The following is a 16703-nucleotide window of genomic DNA, read 5'->3' as shown; positions in this document are numbered from 1 at the left end:
CGGAGGTTTTGCCATTAACCTCCGCTTCGCAGCCTTCGGTCTTTTGCCCCTCTCCTCTCGTATTCCTCACCTCCGAGCAAACCCGCCATTTATATCTGTGGGTGCAATCACCGAATTAAATCATCTCTTCAACTCGATACTTATTATCATTTTTTTTCCCAAAACCTTGTGTTTCGGTCTGGTATCTATCATCCATGGCACGTCATTCCCACTTAAATTAGCAGTCTTTGGATTTTAGGGTTTTATAAACTTCGAGTGTCGACCTTTTGTTGATCTATACTTCGTGACGAATGGTTATGAAGTAGGGTTTTTGTGCTGGCCTTCGTTTTCCCCTAATATCTTGGAGCAGTTCAAGCTCTTGTATTTATCCGAGTGAGCTTATAGCTAGAGTCGGACAGATAATTTAATGGAGGGATATAGTAACCAGGTGAGCGAAAGCACAGGTTCAAGGCCTAATTTCTCGTACTCCTTCGCTACAGTTGGAGGCTCAAGTGCGGGAAGCCATCATCAGTCGCCCAGAACTACCTTTCATCTCCAGTCAGGTGGATCTGAGTGTCATCAATCTGTGAAAACCGAAGCCAACACCTCCAATCACTCTCAGATTTTCCACCATCCTTTGATCAGACAAAGCCTCCAGACTCATGGAGGCAGCCAAACCTCTGACGAAGTTGAATCTCTCAAAGCCAAAATCATTGCTCATCCTCACTATTCTAACCTTTGGAAGCTTACATGAACTGCCACAAGGTCAGAATAGTTACTTTCTGAGCTTTTTTTTTCCCCTCCCCCCCCCTCCCTTCACGGGCTTATGTCCGTAGATAGATAGTTAATGACGCGACCGTAGGTAGGAGCTCCGCCGGAAGTGGTGGCACGTCTGACTGCGGCAAGGCAAGAGTTCGAGGCACGACAGCGATCTTCGGTCAGATCCAGGGAAACTTGCAAGGACCCAGAACTTGACCGATTTATGGTGGGTGTTTTCTTTCCTTTCCAAGGATTCTTTTGGTTTGCTTGGTAATTAAGTATTAAAAGAATAGAATTTGATAGACAAGGCTGTGTCGGTGCGATGATGACAGGAAGCTTATTATGACATGCTCGTGAAGTACGGGGAGGAATTAACAAGGCCAATTCAAGAGGCAATGGATTTCATACGCAACATCGAAGCTCAGCTCAATATACTTTCTAATGGACCTGTGCGCATCTTCCCTGGTATTCTTATCTTTCCACTTGTTTTACTTCCTCAATATTTTTTGGTCCCTGAATCATTATTAATAATTTCCTATCATTCAAACCAAACAAATGCTGTACTAAACGATGGTCTGAATATGGTTTATACTCGTATCCGTATATATTTAGCAATGAACTTTGACATTAACAATCCGAAACTTTGACCAATTTTTACGCATTCAATGCGGAGGAAATGGACCCAGAAAGGAAGCTGATTTTGATGAAGCGCAGAACCCTAACAACCAGCCTATATATGTACCAGGTTTTAAGTTTCCGAGAATAGTCCAGTTAAATATTCGCAACATATTTTATTTCCGGGCTAAAACCCTAATTTACACGTCCCGTTATTCTCTGTCCCCCTCTACCTTTCCCGAACTTCTGAATTCTGACAAAGTTATTCTTCTAGGGCTTCCTGGCTAGCTATCACAAACCTTAATAGTACGTTAATCGGTGCTTATATACCATAATGAATGTACTTTTCGACGATTTGTTGGGGGGTTTTATGAAGACATTCCTGTACACACCCCCCGTCATCATTGTAGTATCGACGCTCTCATGGCCTTGGGCCTCCCAACAAATCATAGTGATTATTAATTAAATTCAGAATGTCTAACTCTAACGTGCAATGGGATGGAAACGGTAGTAGTAACTAATAAAAATAGTGTGATTAATTCCGAGTACTGCATAATTAGCTTTTAGACATGAATATAGTGGAATCTGTCGGAGACTGGAAAATCGGACCTTGAATTGAACCATGTCAAAATGATTTGACATGACAATAAAAAATAACTTTTCTTGCACCCATTGAATGCTGCTCCAGTATTTGTTTAATAAAAGATATAATCCAGTATAAATTTCTGTGTATTTGTTTATGCCCTCCAAATTCTTTATTCTGTATATGTATTTGATGTCGTTGGCTCGTAGCCAGGCTCCTTAACACATGAGCATACGGATCAAATGTTACCGTGAAGCCATCTTTGTTAATGCTGTTGCACGGATCAAGACAGCAACAATATATATTATTACTGTTGTTGCTAAGTGTCGCTTGCAGCTTCGGTTTAATTACACTCAATCAACGATATATGTAGATAAGATATACTTTCATTCTAAATACAAGACCTTTTATAATATAAATTACACTATAAAATGGGTTTTATATTATAAATATATAAGAACGAAAGTGGACATAAAAGAGCGCACGAGTAGCATTTGCAGCTGTAACCCTTTGAAGAGCTTAAGGAATGATCTATGCATTAACCTTAGGTTTGGTCTGTAACTACGGCTCTGTAATATGGTTTGTATAGGACCTGTTCAGAACAACTTATAAATAGTTTTTTAATAGTGATTTGCGGAATACGAGTAAAGTATATGAGAAAAGTTTTGTCTCGATTTACATAAAATGTGTTTATAAGGAAATTTTTAAGACCTCCCAAACAGACCCTATAATGCGGTCTTATTTGTCCTTTGATGTCCTTTATAATGTGGTCTTGTTTTTGGCTATTTACTATTCTCTCAACTAATTATTAAAAAAGTTGTGAATGGCCAAATGTTGATCCAATGTGCAGAAGACAAGGGCGACGGTGTGGATTCATCTGAAGAGGATCAAGATAACAGCGGCGGAGAAGCAGAAATGGCCGGAATTGATCCTCGAGCTGAAGATCGCGAGCTTAAGAACCACTTGCTAAGAAAGTACAGTGGGTACTTGGGTAGCCTGAAGCAAGAACTTTCAAAGAAAAAGAAGAAAGGAAAGCTGCCTAAAGATGCCAGGCAAAAGCTTCTGAACTGGTGGGAATTACACTACAAATGGCCCTATCCTTCGGTATGTATATATTGTTGCGCATAAATTTCTCTATAGCTAGCACATACTTAGCGGTAACGAAACGCTTGGCTGATTTAATGAGATTGCATAGGCATTAATTACTTTGCTTTGCAACAACAATTAATAAATTGAGTAGGAATCAGAGAAAGTGGCACTGGCAGAATCAACGGGGTTGGATCAGAAGCAAATAAATAACTGGTTCATAAATCAAAGGAAGCGGCACTGGAAGCCATCAGAAGACATGCAATTTATGGTGATGGAAGGCATGCATCAACAGAATCCCGCTTTCTACATGGACGCCCACTACATGGCCGATGCTCGCTACCGTCTAGGACCATGATTATTGCCTGTGCCTTTCCATATAACATATTTATTGAAGCACAAGTCTTCGTTTAATTTGTTGTGCAGTGTGAGAATACATGATAGAGCAGTAATCTTGTAATATGATATATTTTCCAATGGTTGTCTGCTATTCTGAGTATCGGGTACAAACAATTTGTTCAGATGTTGTTGGACCCTGGTCTTGGTGAAGGATTGCAGGAGATTATTGTCATTGCGTTACGTGTCTGACTAATGCAATCGCAGAACGAAGGTGAAATTCAATATTCAACGTTGCGAGGGACTAATCATAGTCAGACACAATTAAATGTTGGGGAACATAGGCAGAAGTATGCCGCGGGCTTAAGGATCATGAGATTGTTAAACTGGGTGGGCCAGGCCCAGTGTTAAATCATAATCTGCTATTTCCCCGGTCCGTGTATGCATGGCATAACGTGCCCGTCAAGTGTGGGTTAATAAAGTATGAGTTATTGTGGGATCTCTTGAACTGAAATGGCTGGGTGAGAGGAAAAATGTGGATGCAAGCAGTTGAAATTAGGTCGTTTGATTTTCCTCATGACTTGATTTTTTATCTTTGACGTACTGTTTTGCGATCTGAAGACTTGGGATGATTGTATTGTGGATGGACACTCGAGCAGTGAATGTGTGATTCATCGATGATAAGATGCGGAGCTAGACCCATCGTAGATTCTTCGATATTAGGTGGCCGTTGCGGGAAAGAGAATCCTAATGATCATATACATGCTGACATAGATTTTCCTAGCAGCGCGCTATTGTATTTTCAATATATTTTTCAAAGTATAATAGGTAAGAGATTATTTTTTTATTTTATATTGTACATCTCTTAAAATAACTTTAAAAAAAAAAAAAACTAAACCTGAATTGCCTAGATCAGATCTGAACAATTTAGATCTGATAAGTTTGAGGTGACCCGTGTTTGCATGTTGGTTTCATTGCCGCGTGTTTTGAGAAATTAGTAACGAAGCGCATTAAAGGACAACTAACCAATAGGCTTCGGATACGGCATGTGTGGGGATTGTGTTGTGCCATGTACAGTTGAAAGTCAACAAAAAGCGAGACTCTCCGTTCTGTGCCAGAAAAGAAGATAACAAATACCCACAAACGGCATGCACTTGACCGAAAGGGCTGACTTGTGCCAAAATATGCACATTTCACATGGAACTAGGGACGTGGCTAGTGAACAAAATTGAGCGGAAGGGCGCTCCTGATCATCTCCAAATTGAATAAATGAAAGAAGGAAACACATGTGGAAGAGTAGTCATAGGAAGTGTGTAAATGAGGGTGGCATCTATAGAAATAGAATCATGGCGAGTGGGGGATTCGTTCATTTGTGATTTTTTTTTTTGGGGTTCATCAGAGCTTTGCTTTGATTATGTCCGAATCCGACCCGCGTCACACGCGAGTGAGTCTCCCAGCAGGGGTTTTCTGCATCTATGAGAAATCAAACTCGAGACCTTACTTAAACGGAACCGAGCCGCTTACCACTCGGACCAACCCCTGTTGGTCATTTGTGAATGAATACACGCTAACTTATGTGTGTGACTGATAGAGATATTGTGGGCGGCTGGTTAGGCCCAAGGGGAGGGTAAACAGACTTGACTCTGACGGTGTGAGGCGTAGAGGTGAAGCCGTTCGGGTGTGGATCACTTGGTTTGTCCAGAGGACGCAGGCCACGTGAGCGCATGGGACGTGAGGCCCACTGTATTTGGTGGACTCCTGTAGCCAATCGGATGGGCGCTGACGTGGATTTGGATGTGCGCCCCTTCTTTCCCTCTTCCCACGATTTTTTAAGCAGGAACGTGCCATGCCGCGTCTGAAAAGCTGGAGTTCCTATCCATGAAACCTCACCCACCTAACATTATACATATAAAACAAACAACTTTCTTCTTAATTACGTCCCAAACTTGCTCTTTCTACGCACTAGGCGTTATCCCCCTCCCTTCCACCTCGATCCCCTTTATAAAATCTCTCTCACTCCCTCCCATTTTCTCGCCATTCCCGCGTTCCCTCCGCCATGATTCACAGGAATCTCCGCTTCGCTCGATTGCTTCTTCCCTCTCATCCTTCTTCTTCCCCAGCTCTCTCCAAGGTCATCATTCTTCTGCTCTCTCTCCTTCTCTTATCTTTCAATTCTTTCTTTCCTTATACAATAATATTAATTTCTATGCGCAATCATTTCCTCTTCTCTGTTCTGTTCCTATTGCAGCATTTGTATTTTGTATTTATAGGCATCAACTCCGTCTCTCCCTCGTTCACTCATCCCCACAATATAGTACTCCATGGTCTCTTCAAGGGATCGAGTGGGCTAGCATAGGCTTGTGCACAAGCCTGGCCACAACTCCCACCAGTCATACGCATAAATACGATACAATGATTGTTGCTGCATCAGTTTTCTGCCCCTTTCAACGAGTACTAAATACCTAGTTCACCCACAAATAGAGAAAAGAAATCCATTATCAGCATGGTAGTACCTGCATAATCACAGGATAGATGAGTGATCCACACAAATAACTGAAATCGTAAATTACCCCTTTTTTGGGGTCAAAAATAATAAGATCCTCTAGAACGATCCTAGTTAACTTTGGCCACGAGTGCTCTTTGAACTGTCGACTCCTAATTGGTGTGTTGTGACTTTACCAGCGAGTATTTATCAAACTTTTTCTCTTTTACCTGAAATCATTATCGTGCACGAAAGCGGTTTGTCCGTCCTGCGTAGTTCAAAAAATTCAAGTGAAACAAACGAACATGCTTGTTGTTTTCAACTGTATTAGCGGGCCCTCTGGCTCATATGTTTGCCCACTAATGGTGCTAGACAGGACGCAACAGCCGTGGCTTTGTTTCTCAAGTCTCCTCCCTGCAGCAACCAGTGGCCGCACCATCATCACCTCACAGGTAACATCACTCCCCTTGTAACACCGCTAGCCCGTTGGTCCTCTCCACTTAAAATTTAAATAGCCAACGTAACCCACAACTGAATCACTTAACACTTGTTCTGCCTTCTTTTTAACTGCTCATGACTTATCATCTGTACAGTTTGTTGTTATTTAATATTCCATATATACGTGTGAAAATCAAATTAAAAAAAAAAACACATGCAGATCCAATAAAAGTGGGCGTCTATCATTTGGTCCACCTGTCCTCCTTTTTTAAATTATCTGTGTATGGAACTGGCAGGGAGGATGAGGACGCTGAAGTGGAATGGGATGGTCTAGGATTTGGACTGATGCCAACCGATTACATGTACGTGGCCAAGTGTAGTGGGGACCGCAACTTTGGACGAGGACAACTTAGTCTTTTCGGGAACTTTCAAGTGAGCCCCTCCGCCGGAGTTCTAAACTACGGCCAAGTGAGTAGATTCTGAAGGATAAATTTTGACAGATAACTTTTTACAAATCAATACAAAACCCCCGTATTTTCTCATACCCTATGCCTTTCTGAACAGGGACTATTTGAAGGTACGAAAGCATACAGAAAGGAAAATGGGCACCTACTTCTGTTTCGTCCCGAACAGAATGCCATACGCATGCGGATGGGGGCAGAAAGAATGTGCATGCCTGCACCTTCCGTGGATCAATTCGTGAATGCTCTCAAGCAAACTGCCTTGGCTAACAGGCGCTGGGTAAATACTCTCTCGCATTCTGTCATTGTATCTGATGTATTTGTTATAAGTTCAACCGTGGACTTACGTGGAAGGCGAAAGCAGGTTCCTCCACCGGCCAAGGGATCGCTGTACCTGAGGCCTCTGCTCATAGGGACGGGTCCCGTATTGGGTTTGGCCCCGGCGCCCGAGTATACATTCCTCATATATGCTTCTCCTGTGGGAAACTATTTCAAAGTCAGTTATTTGTTCTTTTTTTTTTTTTTGGTTTATATGGAAGAAAATATCTAAAGCCCATGTCAACACAAATAAAACACGTCTAAGTTGCCGCAGGAGGGTACGGCACCGCTTAACTTGTACGTGGAGGAGGACTTTGATCGTGCTTCTCGTCGCGGGACTGGAAGCGTCAAAACCATTTCAAATTATGCTCCCGTAATTACAATCTCTCAAAATTTGTTTTTTACCTTTTAGTCGTAAGACCCATGAAACTTGGCTCAGACGGTGTGCCCTTTGGGAAGTCCATTGACAGAAATAGATAATTGAGAGACATTATTTGATAAGGTTGATGTTCTATGTAGATGATCGAGTTATTGAAGCATAAAAGTGTTGTTTGTGTTGAACTGTAGGTTCTGATGGCACAAACGAGAGCAAAAAACAGAGGATTCTCGGATGTGCTGTACCTGGACTCGCAGACCAAGAAAAATCTAGAGGAGGTGTCGTCTTGTAACATTTTTATTGCAAAGGTATTTGCCTCTGAATTCTAGATATGCCTGCACCACTGCACATTTTTTATCCTACGAGCATTGTCGCAAGTAGCCCGTCTTATTTGGTTTTTCGAATTCGCAAAGGGCAAAAACATCTCAACACCAGCCACCAACGGAACCATTCTTGCGGGAATCACCAGAAAAAGTGTCATTGAAATTGCTCGTGATCTTGGCTATCAGGTTCCACTTCTTTTACGCTCATATTTGACAAGAAACTTGGTCTTCATTCCGCATTTCTTCTGGTTTCTTGTGTTTGATTGTAAGCAGAGTCTTCAATAAACTTTTGTGATGGAATTATAATGATGAATCCTGGCAATGTGATGATCAGGTGGAGGAGCGTGTCGTGGGAGTGGATGAATTAGCGGAGGCTGATGAAGTTTTCTGCACTGGTACTGCTGTTGGCGTTGCCCCTGTAGGAAACATCACTTACAGAGATACAAGGTAAAGCAGTGCCTCTCACTCATAATGGCCAACATAAAATCAACTAATCCCTGGGAAATTGCAAGCATGAGATGGTTCCTATTTTCTTCATTACATGAGCTGGACAAGATATCTCCATAATTCATGTTGCCCCACCATGCATATGACCACAGCCCGAGTATAAAAATTAATCTTACTACCAAAATTTTGGGGGGGGGGGGGAAACAAAACAGAAAACTAAAAGACTGAAATGTGGAGTTGTGTGTACAGGATGGAATACAGGACAGGGAGTGGAACGATCTGTCAAGAGCTGAGCTCCACACTCACGGGTATTCAGACTGGTAGGATTGAAGATGGCAAAGGGTGGATCCATGAGATTTACTAAATTCTTGCTATTTTGCTTGTAAACAAGTGTCGTAAAAAATGTGTAAATCAATATCCTGTGCCATGCCACGATAAATAAAATAGTTCCGTCATGACGTCTGATTATTAGCAAGGATAGTAGAAATTTGAAAGAAAAATAATACTCCTCCTGTCCTAATTATAGACCCAATTGATTTATTTAATTAAGGAAGTGAGTTAAGTTGGTTATTTATAATAAATAATGTCATTCCTAAAATATCCTTGCTAATTAAGTATATTGGCTAAAACTATTAGAAGGATATCTTGGAAAAAATGCATAAATATAAGAGACAAAATGGATTGGGTAAGACCAAATAAAAGTCAAATTGGTATATAATAAGGATCAGAGGAGTATAAGAGGTGACTCTGTACATATTTGTTGGATTGGGCCAATAGAACGAAGATAAAGACGTACGACTGATGAGGAAACTTTGATGGCCGCTTGCTGTTAATTTAAATGAGACTTATCAAGATCATGAAGAATCAATTATTGAAATCAATTATTAATGTGTGAGCCTGGGAGAGCTTTGCACGTGTAAAATTTGAATTAGCTGTGTGAGGAATATTGCCAGTACTGCAGAAATCGGTTGGTTGGAGGAAAAGAGAATCATTAATGATGACGACGGGGATATATTTGGCGTGTGAGCACTAATCGAGTTGATAAAGTAAAATTATATTCTGGGGCGGTGCATCATATTGCAAGATGGTATCACCCCAACAAGAAACAGTGCACCGCAATATGGAAGTATCTCGTGGATAATTACAATCGCAGTCCAGCCCAGACCCTTTTAGGATAATTTAGATCCAGGCCTAACAAATATATTAGTGATTTATAACTCGTAATCAGGTTTCTTTGCTACGATAACGATAAGCTGTAGTATTTTCCAAGTTGTGTCCCCTCACAAAAATAAAATAAAATAATCCTAGTTGTGTCCTGGTGAGGTTATTTGCTCATTTTTCTTTCTTTAGCCATGGTGATGAAACCTTGAAAATCATGTAGTGCACTAAATTGTGGATAATGACTCTGCTAGACGACACCATGGGGGTGAAGGATGAAGGAGGAGTTTGGATCACATACTAGGACAATGCTAAGCGCCTGTTTGCAACGCCCTTAGAAAGACGAAACGCGTCTTGGAATTGATAAAAACGAAGTTTGTAGGTAAGTGGGAGTTTTTGGGTTGTTTGAATTATTCTGCGTCGGTTTTGTTTTAGACATTCTCCCGTAGACTTTTCATTAGAAAAAAAAGGGAAGCACGGCCAGTTTTTTTTTTTTAAAAAAAAAAATTCATTTTTTCTAGTACTTGGGAACATGGCGTCCAAAACTGGGAAAAGTAGAAAAAGAGCACAAATTGATTATGGCGAGATATTTTACATCAGATCTTTCATGTTGATTTTAATTGTAGCCGGTCCCCAGAATATTTCGAAAGGGGGAAAAAGTCAAAAAACCCTATCACAGAGAAGAGTGCGATATAGCTTAAAACTCCAAAAAATGTATGGCATCAGTTTTAATTAATAGTTTAAAAAAATTAGAAAAAACTATGTACTGTCTAGTACTTAAACTTATCTAATATTTCTTTCTTTCTTTTTAGCTAGACACATGGAGGTATTTTTGTTTGAAACAGGTACTAAACATGAGTATTTCTCTTAATAAAAATTTGAACCTTCATTTGCTAAGTTATTGGGATTAATTCTTTCTACTAAATCTAGCATTCCACTAGATTATTTCAGATTTTTTTTAAATTTTATAAAAGGAAAAACGGAAGTAAAACGTCGGCCGGGGAGGGTAGTTGTGCATATGGGCAAGTTAGGTAGTCCGTGGGCCGCGGGCATTAGTCCTGTTGCAGTTAGGAACCCCGGGGGTCCATTAGCGATGTCATGTTCGGAATCTACACCCACACAATGTATCAATTCTAATAAATTGTTTGTCCCAAAAATTCTTAATAAGCACAATTATATCAATTTCATTCTATATGATAAAACTTACGATAAATTTTATTATTTACAAACGTACCTGATTAATAGAATATAATATAAGTCTGTCAATGTTTAAGGATACTTAAAGGTTTGATTTGAGCTAAAGCAAATTATATTAACTGAACAACATTTTTTATCTATAGTATTTGACTATGATGTTAGTTTTATTCGAATCGGATTAATTTGGTCCACAATAAACTTTTTTTTAACAAATTCTGCATTTTTTTGGTAGACTTGATTCAAATTGACATACGCTTTTGGAAATAAAAGAATTTAAGAATATTGACTTCTTTAGATTAGAGAATGAAGAATTGTATTATATTGAAATTTCAATATATTTGATTCAAAATATGAAAAATTAAATTGATGTAGTATTAATAAATAATTTTATGTGAAATAATACAAGAGCGAGGAGGAGAACGATTCTGGGTGTGATCCTCATGTTAAATAATTTTATTGAGTAATAATCACGTCTCGATTATAGAATTGCTTTTAATGAGATCACATCCACGTGGCCAAGAATTTTAATTCAAGTAGTGTCGACTTTGGAAACAACTACAAAGCACATTTGGAAAAAAATCTTTTAAAAAAAGACAACTTAATGAGCAAGATCTTTTTTTTTTTTTGACCAAAGTCATAAGCAGGATCACAAGAAGTAAATTAGTTTGGGGGGGGGGGGGATGTTGAAAACGTGGAGATTAGAGTTCTGGTGTGCTCTAATAAATAGTTTTGACGTCATAGTTAACTAATAAAGTCGGCCATATTATTTCATGCGTACACACACGCACACAGTGAAATCGATCTGTTTCTCAGTACTTTGTGGTTTGGATTTGTTTGAACATGTGCGTTTGTGTGTGAGAGCATATATATATATATATATATATATTCTTCTGATCTTAAATATAAAACTTTTTTTTTATAGCGTAACTACAAAAAAAGTGTTATGTTTAAGACCGGAAGAGTGTGTATATATATAGAGAGAGAGAATTATAGATAGTGCAGTGAGCGGCCTAAAAGCCAAAACAACAATATTTCGCATCGATCACTTAGCTTGGCCTGTCTCCCATTGTTGTAGCAGTACTGATCACGCATCGATCAGCATGACTGGCAGGACTCTGTGCTTCCCAAGTTTAGCTCCTTTTTCTTCCCTCCCTTCCAAGGTTCTTATCTCTTCTTCTTTCTTTATTACAACATCCATCTCTTTGAAACGATTATGCATATATTTTCCCGTTTACTATGATCTATCAAGTGCTCAACATTAATATCTTTCCCACCATTATTCACCCTTCGTTTCAACAACACCTATAGTAGTGGCATTGTCAACTCCATTTTCTTCTCTTTTCCTCCCACACAAATGCAATTAAAACCAGGTCCGAAGGACGGATCATCCTTCTTTAAAGGGCATATACAGACTCACGGCTAAATTAACTGGGGTTGATCTATTTAATGCTAATTTCAACCCACAGTTATTTCTTTCCTTCCCACGCCATGAAATTAAAACGAGTCCAAACTCAATAGGACATATCATCTTTCTTGAAAGGGCATACATACATATAAATATACACACACATATATGATACACTTACGGCTTAAGTAACTGGGGTTGATCTACTTAATGTTAATTTCTAAACACAATTATTTCTTTTCTGTTCTGTTCCCTTCGAAACAATTGTATTGTGTATACAGCTCTTTCGTTCAGTCATCCCCATAATACAATACTCAGTGTTTTGTTCAGGGATCGAATGGGCTAGAATAGGCTTGTGTATGTCCTGGACACAACTCCTACCGGTCATACTTGTAAATTCAAAATAATGATTGATGCTGCATGAGTTTTTATTTGCCCTATTCAACAACTATTAAATAATAAATACCTTGTTCCCAGGGCAGTATCTGCAGTTACGGGATGTAGATGAGCTCCACAAAACTTACTTGAATCGTAAAATACCCTTTTCTGGGTTCAAAATTTATAAGATACTCTAGAACGATACCAAATATAGGGCACAAGCGCTTTTAGAATCGTCCGCTCTTAAATCGGGCGGGGTGGTGTGACTTGACCACCGAGTATTTATCATATTTTTCTCCTTTGCCTTTAGTCATTATCGTACATGCGTATTGTTCAATGGCGGACAATCTGGCTGATGCTTGGCAATTAATGGTGGTAGATGGGACGCAGCTACCGTAGCTTTGCGTCTCAAGTCTCCTCCCTGCAACCATTGGCCCATCCATCGTCACCTCACAGGTAACAATCAATCCCCTCATAATACCACTCTTTCGTAACCGACAACTTAGTCATATATCACTTTCTAGCTTCTTTCTAACTGTCACAACTTATCACCAGCATAGTTTGTTCTAATTTAATCTTATATATATCGGTATGAAAGTTGAATTATAAAATAAACATGCAAATCCAAAATAAAAACGTGCGTCTCTAATTTGATCCCTCATCCCTCTTTTTATAAATTATCTCTTGGTGGAATTGGCAGGGAGGATGGGGACGCAGAAGCGGAATGGGATGGCCTAGGATTTGGCCTGATGCCGACCGATTACATGTACGTGGCCAAGTGTAGCGGGGACCGCAACTTTGGACGAGGACAACTTCGTCTTTTCGGGAACTTTCAAGTGAGCCCCTCCGCCGGAGTTCTAAACTACGGCCAAGTGAGTAGACTGTGAAGGATAAATTCTCGGAGACAGATAATTTCGTGATTCAAATGAAAACCCCTTGTTTCCTCATACCCCACGGCTTTCTGAACAGGGAGTGTTTGAAGGGACGAAAGCACACAGAAAGGAAAATGGGCACCTACTTCTGTTTCGTCCGGAACAGAATGCCATGCGCATGCGGATGGGTGCAGACCGAATGTGCATGCCTGCACCTTCCGTGGATCAATTCGTGAATGCTCTCAAGCAAACTGCCTTGGCCAACAGGCGCTGGGTAGTTACTCTCTGCGCCTTCTGTACTATTTCAGATACTAAATATAAATAGAGGAATTAGTTAACTAATTTAAAAAAATTTAAAAAAATAAATTAAATTAGTTATTTATAGTAAATAAGTATTGTATTTTTTAAAATATCTTTATTAATAAAATGTTTTGACTAAAATTATTATTATTAAAAATATCACTATAAAAACCAATATATAAATATAAGTGAAAAAGAAATAAAATGGAACCTTATATTATTGATAAAAGACAGTATTTGATTTATTTACTATAAGTTCAACCATGGACTTACGTGGAAGGCGAAAGCAGGTTCCTCCACCGGCCAAGGGATCGCTGTACCTGAGGCCTCTGCTCATAGGGACGGGTCCCGTATTGGGTTTGGCCCCGGCGCCCGAATATACATTCCTCATATATGCTTCTCCCGTGGGCACCTATTTCAAAGTCAGTTACTTGTTCTTGTTTTTTTATATAGAAGAAAACAATATCTAAAGACCATGTCAACACAAATAAAACACGTCCAAGTTGCTGCAGGAGGGTACGGCACCGCTTAACTTGTACGTGGAGGAGGACACGGATCGTGCTTCTCGTCGCGGGACCGGAAGCGTCAAAACCATTTCAAATTATGCTCCCGTAATTACAATCTCTCAAAAGTTGTTTTCCCTTTTTTTAGCGAGACCCGTAGAACTTCGTGCATAAAGTGTTGTTTGTGCTGAAATGTAGGTTCTGATGGCACAAATGAGAGCAAAAAACAGGGGATTCTCGGATGTGCTGTACCTGGACTCGCAGACCAAGAAGAATCTGGAGGAGGTGTCGTCTTGTAACATTTTTATTGCAAAGGTATTTGCCTCTGAATTCTAGATATGCCTGCACCACTGCACATTTTTAATCCTACAAGCATTGTCGCAAGTAGCCCGTCTTATTTGGTTTTTCGAATTCACAAAGGGCAAAAACATCTCAACACCAGCCACCAACGGAACCATTCTTGCGGGAATCACCAGAAAAAGTGTCATTGAAATTGCTCGTGATCTTGGCTATCAGGTTCCACTTCTTTTACGCTCATATTTGACAAGAAACTTGGTCTTCATTCCGCATTTCTTCTGGTTTCTTGTGTTTGATTGGAAGCAGGGTCTTCAGCAAACTTTTTTGTGATGGAATTATAATGATGAATCCTGCAAATGTGATGATCAGGTGGAGGAGCGTGCCGTGGGAGTGGATGAATTAGCGGAGGCTGATGAAGTTTTCTGCACTGGTACTGCTGTTGGCGTTGCCCCTGTAGGAACCATCACTTACAGAGATGCAAGGTAAAGCGGCGCCTCTCACTCATAATCGCTGACATAAAATCAACTAATCCCTTGGTAATTGCAAGCATGAGATGGTTCCTATTTTCTTCGTTACATGAGCTGAAAAGATATCTCCATAATTCATGTTGCCCCACCACCATACATATGACCATATCCCGGTATAAAAAGTAATCTTGCCACCAAAATTTTAAAAAACAAAAACAAAACAGGAAACTAAAAGACTGAAATGTGGAGTTGTGTGTACAGGATGGAATACAGAACAGGGAGGGGAACGATCTGTCAAGAGCTGAGCTCCACACTCACGGGTATTCAGACTGGTAAGATTGAAGATGGTAGAGGGTGGATCCATGAGATTTTCTAAACTCTGTGTTTTGCTTGTGAACCAGTGTCGGCAAAAATTTGTAAATCAACGTCCTGTTTCCTGTACCATGTCATGATAAACAAAAAACCTATATAGAACAGCTTATAAGTAGTTTTTCAATCGTAATTTATATAATACGAAACAAGTATATGAGATTATACGGGTGAAAATAAACTAGGTTAGGTCAGGCTTTAGTTAAATAGGCCTGGGCCTGCATTAGAGATCTAAAGCTTAGACCTGAGTCTGAGCCTGCATGTAGGCTTCTTTCTAAACTCGAGCCTGAGCCTTCAAAAGGCCTGATAAGGCCTAAAAGCCTTTTTAAAAGCCTACTTAAAATTTAGGTATTTAAGTAGGCTTAGAAGCACATGCCTCCAAATTCATGTATAACTCTTCAAATCTATTTTAAAGCTTACATTATGTCTTAAAAGCTTAGGATCTATTCTCACATACAATATGAGATAATAAGAGTCTAGTAAGGAAAAAGAATGCTTAGTGACAACAATTGTTCCAGCAAATACGAATAAGAAAAATTAATTACATGTTGACTAAGGAGGTATATTTTCTAAAATCAACTAAACCCAACAAGTGGCATGTAATTAAAACTAGATTTTACCTCTTGCTTTTCTAGCAGTATTATAATATTTCATTTGGGCATCACTAAAACAAACTTACTATAATTATTATGCTTTAGTGAACAACGTAAGTCAGGGGATAGAGAGTGAGCTAACGCAGTCATCTTGAGCGATCAAAGAAAAGAAATGTTGAGGTGAAAGATTGATTGATGAAAGAGTTGCGTTTCTGTATGAATGATGGGATGTGAGACTTAGGATTATGGCTAAGTTAGTAATTTTATAAATAATTTATAAAATTAATCTAGATTATATTATATAATAGTGTAAATTTAAAAAAAAAATAATTAAATAGGCCAAGCCCGTAGACTTGTAGGCTAGGCTTTATAAAAATAGGCCTGGCCTTTTTACCTAAATAGGCCTTGCAATAGGTCTAAGCCTGAGCCTGGCCTATTTACTAAATAGGCTAGGTTAGGCTTAAAGTAGACTAAACCGTAAGCCTTTAATAGGGGCCTAGCCTACTTCTACCCCCATATAAGAGGAGTTTCGTCTCGACTTACATAAAACGTGTTTATGAGTGATTTTCACCATTACCTCAAATAGGTGCAAACTTGTTTAGTCATGATGCCTGATTATTGTTATGGGTAGTAGAAATTTGAATGAAAAATAATAAGACTTAATTGTATTCAGTATCCTCAAATATTTTTCTAATAACATCAACCATCTTGAAATAATTTTTTAATACATTAGACACTTCAAAATATTTTTTTTATTACACTTTAGCCCAAAATAACAGAGCTATGAAGTACTAAACCCTTTTTCTTTTTGAGATTTGTGCTGACACAATTGATTATGAGCTTGTTTGGAATAATTTATAAGTAACTTTTTAGTTGTAATTTATAAAATACGAGATAAGTACTTTTTAATCATGATTTACAGAATACAAGATAAATATGTGAGAGTTTTATTTCAACTAAT

The 16703-nt window shown here is 39.2% G+C and overlaps 2 protein-coding genes and 1 pseudogene across 3 annotated transcripts; all 3 read left to right on the top strand.

Annotated features, from left to right (window-relative positions):
- LOC114752666 (homeobox protein knotted-1-like 2) lies at nucleotides 1-3547 on the top strand (annotated as a pseudogene).
- Nucleotides 3548-5348: 1801 nt separating this feature from the next.
- LOC114752664 (branched-chain-amino-acid aminotransferase 2, chloroplastic-like) lies at nucleotides 5349-8674 on the top strand. Of its 2 annotated transcripts, XM_028941406.1 has the most exons (10): nucleotides 5353-5489; nucleotides 6213-6292; nucleotides 6575-6746; nucleotides 6843-7019; nucleotides 7104-7235; nucleotides 7332-7430; nucleotides 7625-7741; nucleotides 7847-7942; nucleotides 8091-8203; nucleotides 8453-8674. In XM_028941406.1, the coding sequence occupies exons 1-10, from the start codon at nucleotides 5415-5417 to the stop codon at nucleotides 8565-8567; spliced, it is 1176 nt and encodes a 391-aa protein (XP_028797239.1). In that variant the 5' UTR covers nucleotides 5353-5414; the 3' UTR covers nucleotides 8568-8674. The 2 variants fall into 2 exon arrangements, with proteins under 2 accessions (XP_028797240.1, XP_028797239.1); XM_028941407.1 differs by lacking the exon at nucleotides 7104-7235 and having other exon boundaries at nucleotides 5349-5489.
- Nucleotides 8675-11644: 2970 nt separating this feature from the next.
- Nucleotides 11645-15264, top strand: LOC114752665 (branched-chain-amino-acid aminotransferase 2, chloroplastic-like). The gene is made up of 10 exons (XM_028941409.1): nucleotides 11645-11718; nucleotides 12721-12797; nucleotides 13042-13213; nucleotides 13311-13487; nucleotides 13804-13935; nucleotides 14026-14124; nucleotides 14215-14331; nucleotides 14437-14532; nucleotides 14683-14795; nucleotides 15042-15264. Exons 1-10 carry the CDS (start codon nucleotides 11659-11661, stop codon nucleotides 15154-15156), a joined length of 1158 nt encoding a protein of 385 aa, XP_028797242.1. The 5' UTR covers nucleotides 11645-11658; the 3' UTR covers nucleotides 15157-15264.
- Nucleotides 15265-16703: the final 1439 nt, after the last annotated feature.

This window comes from Neltuma alba, unplaced genomic scaffold (genome assembly GCF_004799145.2).
Source record: "Neltuma alba isolate B1F8T4 unplaced genomic scaffold, ASM479914v2 tig00007480_pilon, whole genome shotgun sequence".
Taxonomy (NCBI): domain Eukaryota; kingdom Viridiplantae; phylum Streptophyta; class Magnoliopsida; order Fabales; family Fabaceae; genus Neltuma; species Neltuma alba.
This window is presented reverse-complemented; position numbering and strand designations above follow the sequence as displayed.

Excerpts from the sequence above, each read along its gene's own strand:
- LOC114752664 (XM_028941406.1), top strand. The coding sequence starts at position 5,415 with ATGATTCACAGGAATCTCCGCTTCGCTCGATTGCTTCTTCCCTCTCAT. Across the intron at positions 7,943-8,090 it reads CTCGTGATCTTGGCTATCAG|GTGGAGGAGCGTGTCGTGGG; the intron begins GTTCCACTTCTT and ends TGTGATGATCAG. Across the intron at positions 8,204-8,452 it reads ATCACTTACAGAGATACAAG|GATGGAATACAGGACAGGGA; the intron begins GTAAAGCAGTGC and ends TTGTGTGTACAG.
- LOC114752665 (XM_028941409.1), top strand. The coding sequence starts at position 11,659 with ATGACTGGCAGGACTCTGTGCTTCCCAAGTTTAGCTCCTTTTTCTTCC. Across the intron at positions 12,798-13,041 it reads CATCCATCGTCACCTCACAG|GGAGGATGGGGACGCAGAAG; the intron begins GTAACAATCAAT and ends TGGAATTGGCAG. Across the intron at positions 13,488-13,803 it reads CCTTGGCCAACAGGCGCTGG|GTTCCTCCACCGGCCAAGGG; the intron begins GTAGTTACTCTC and ends AGGCGAAAGCAG.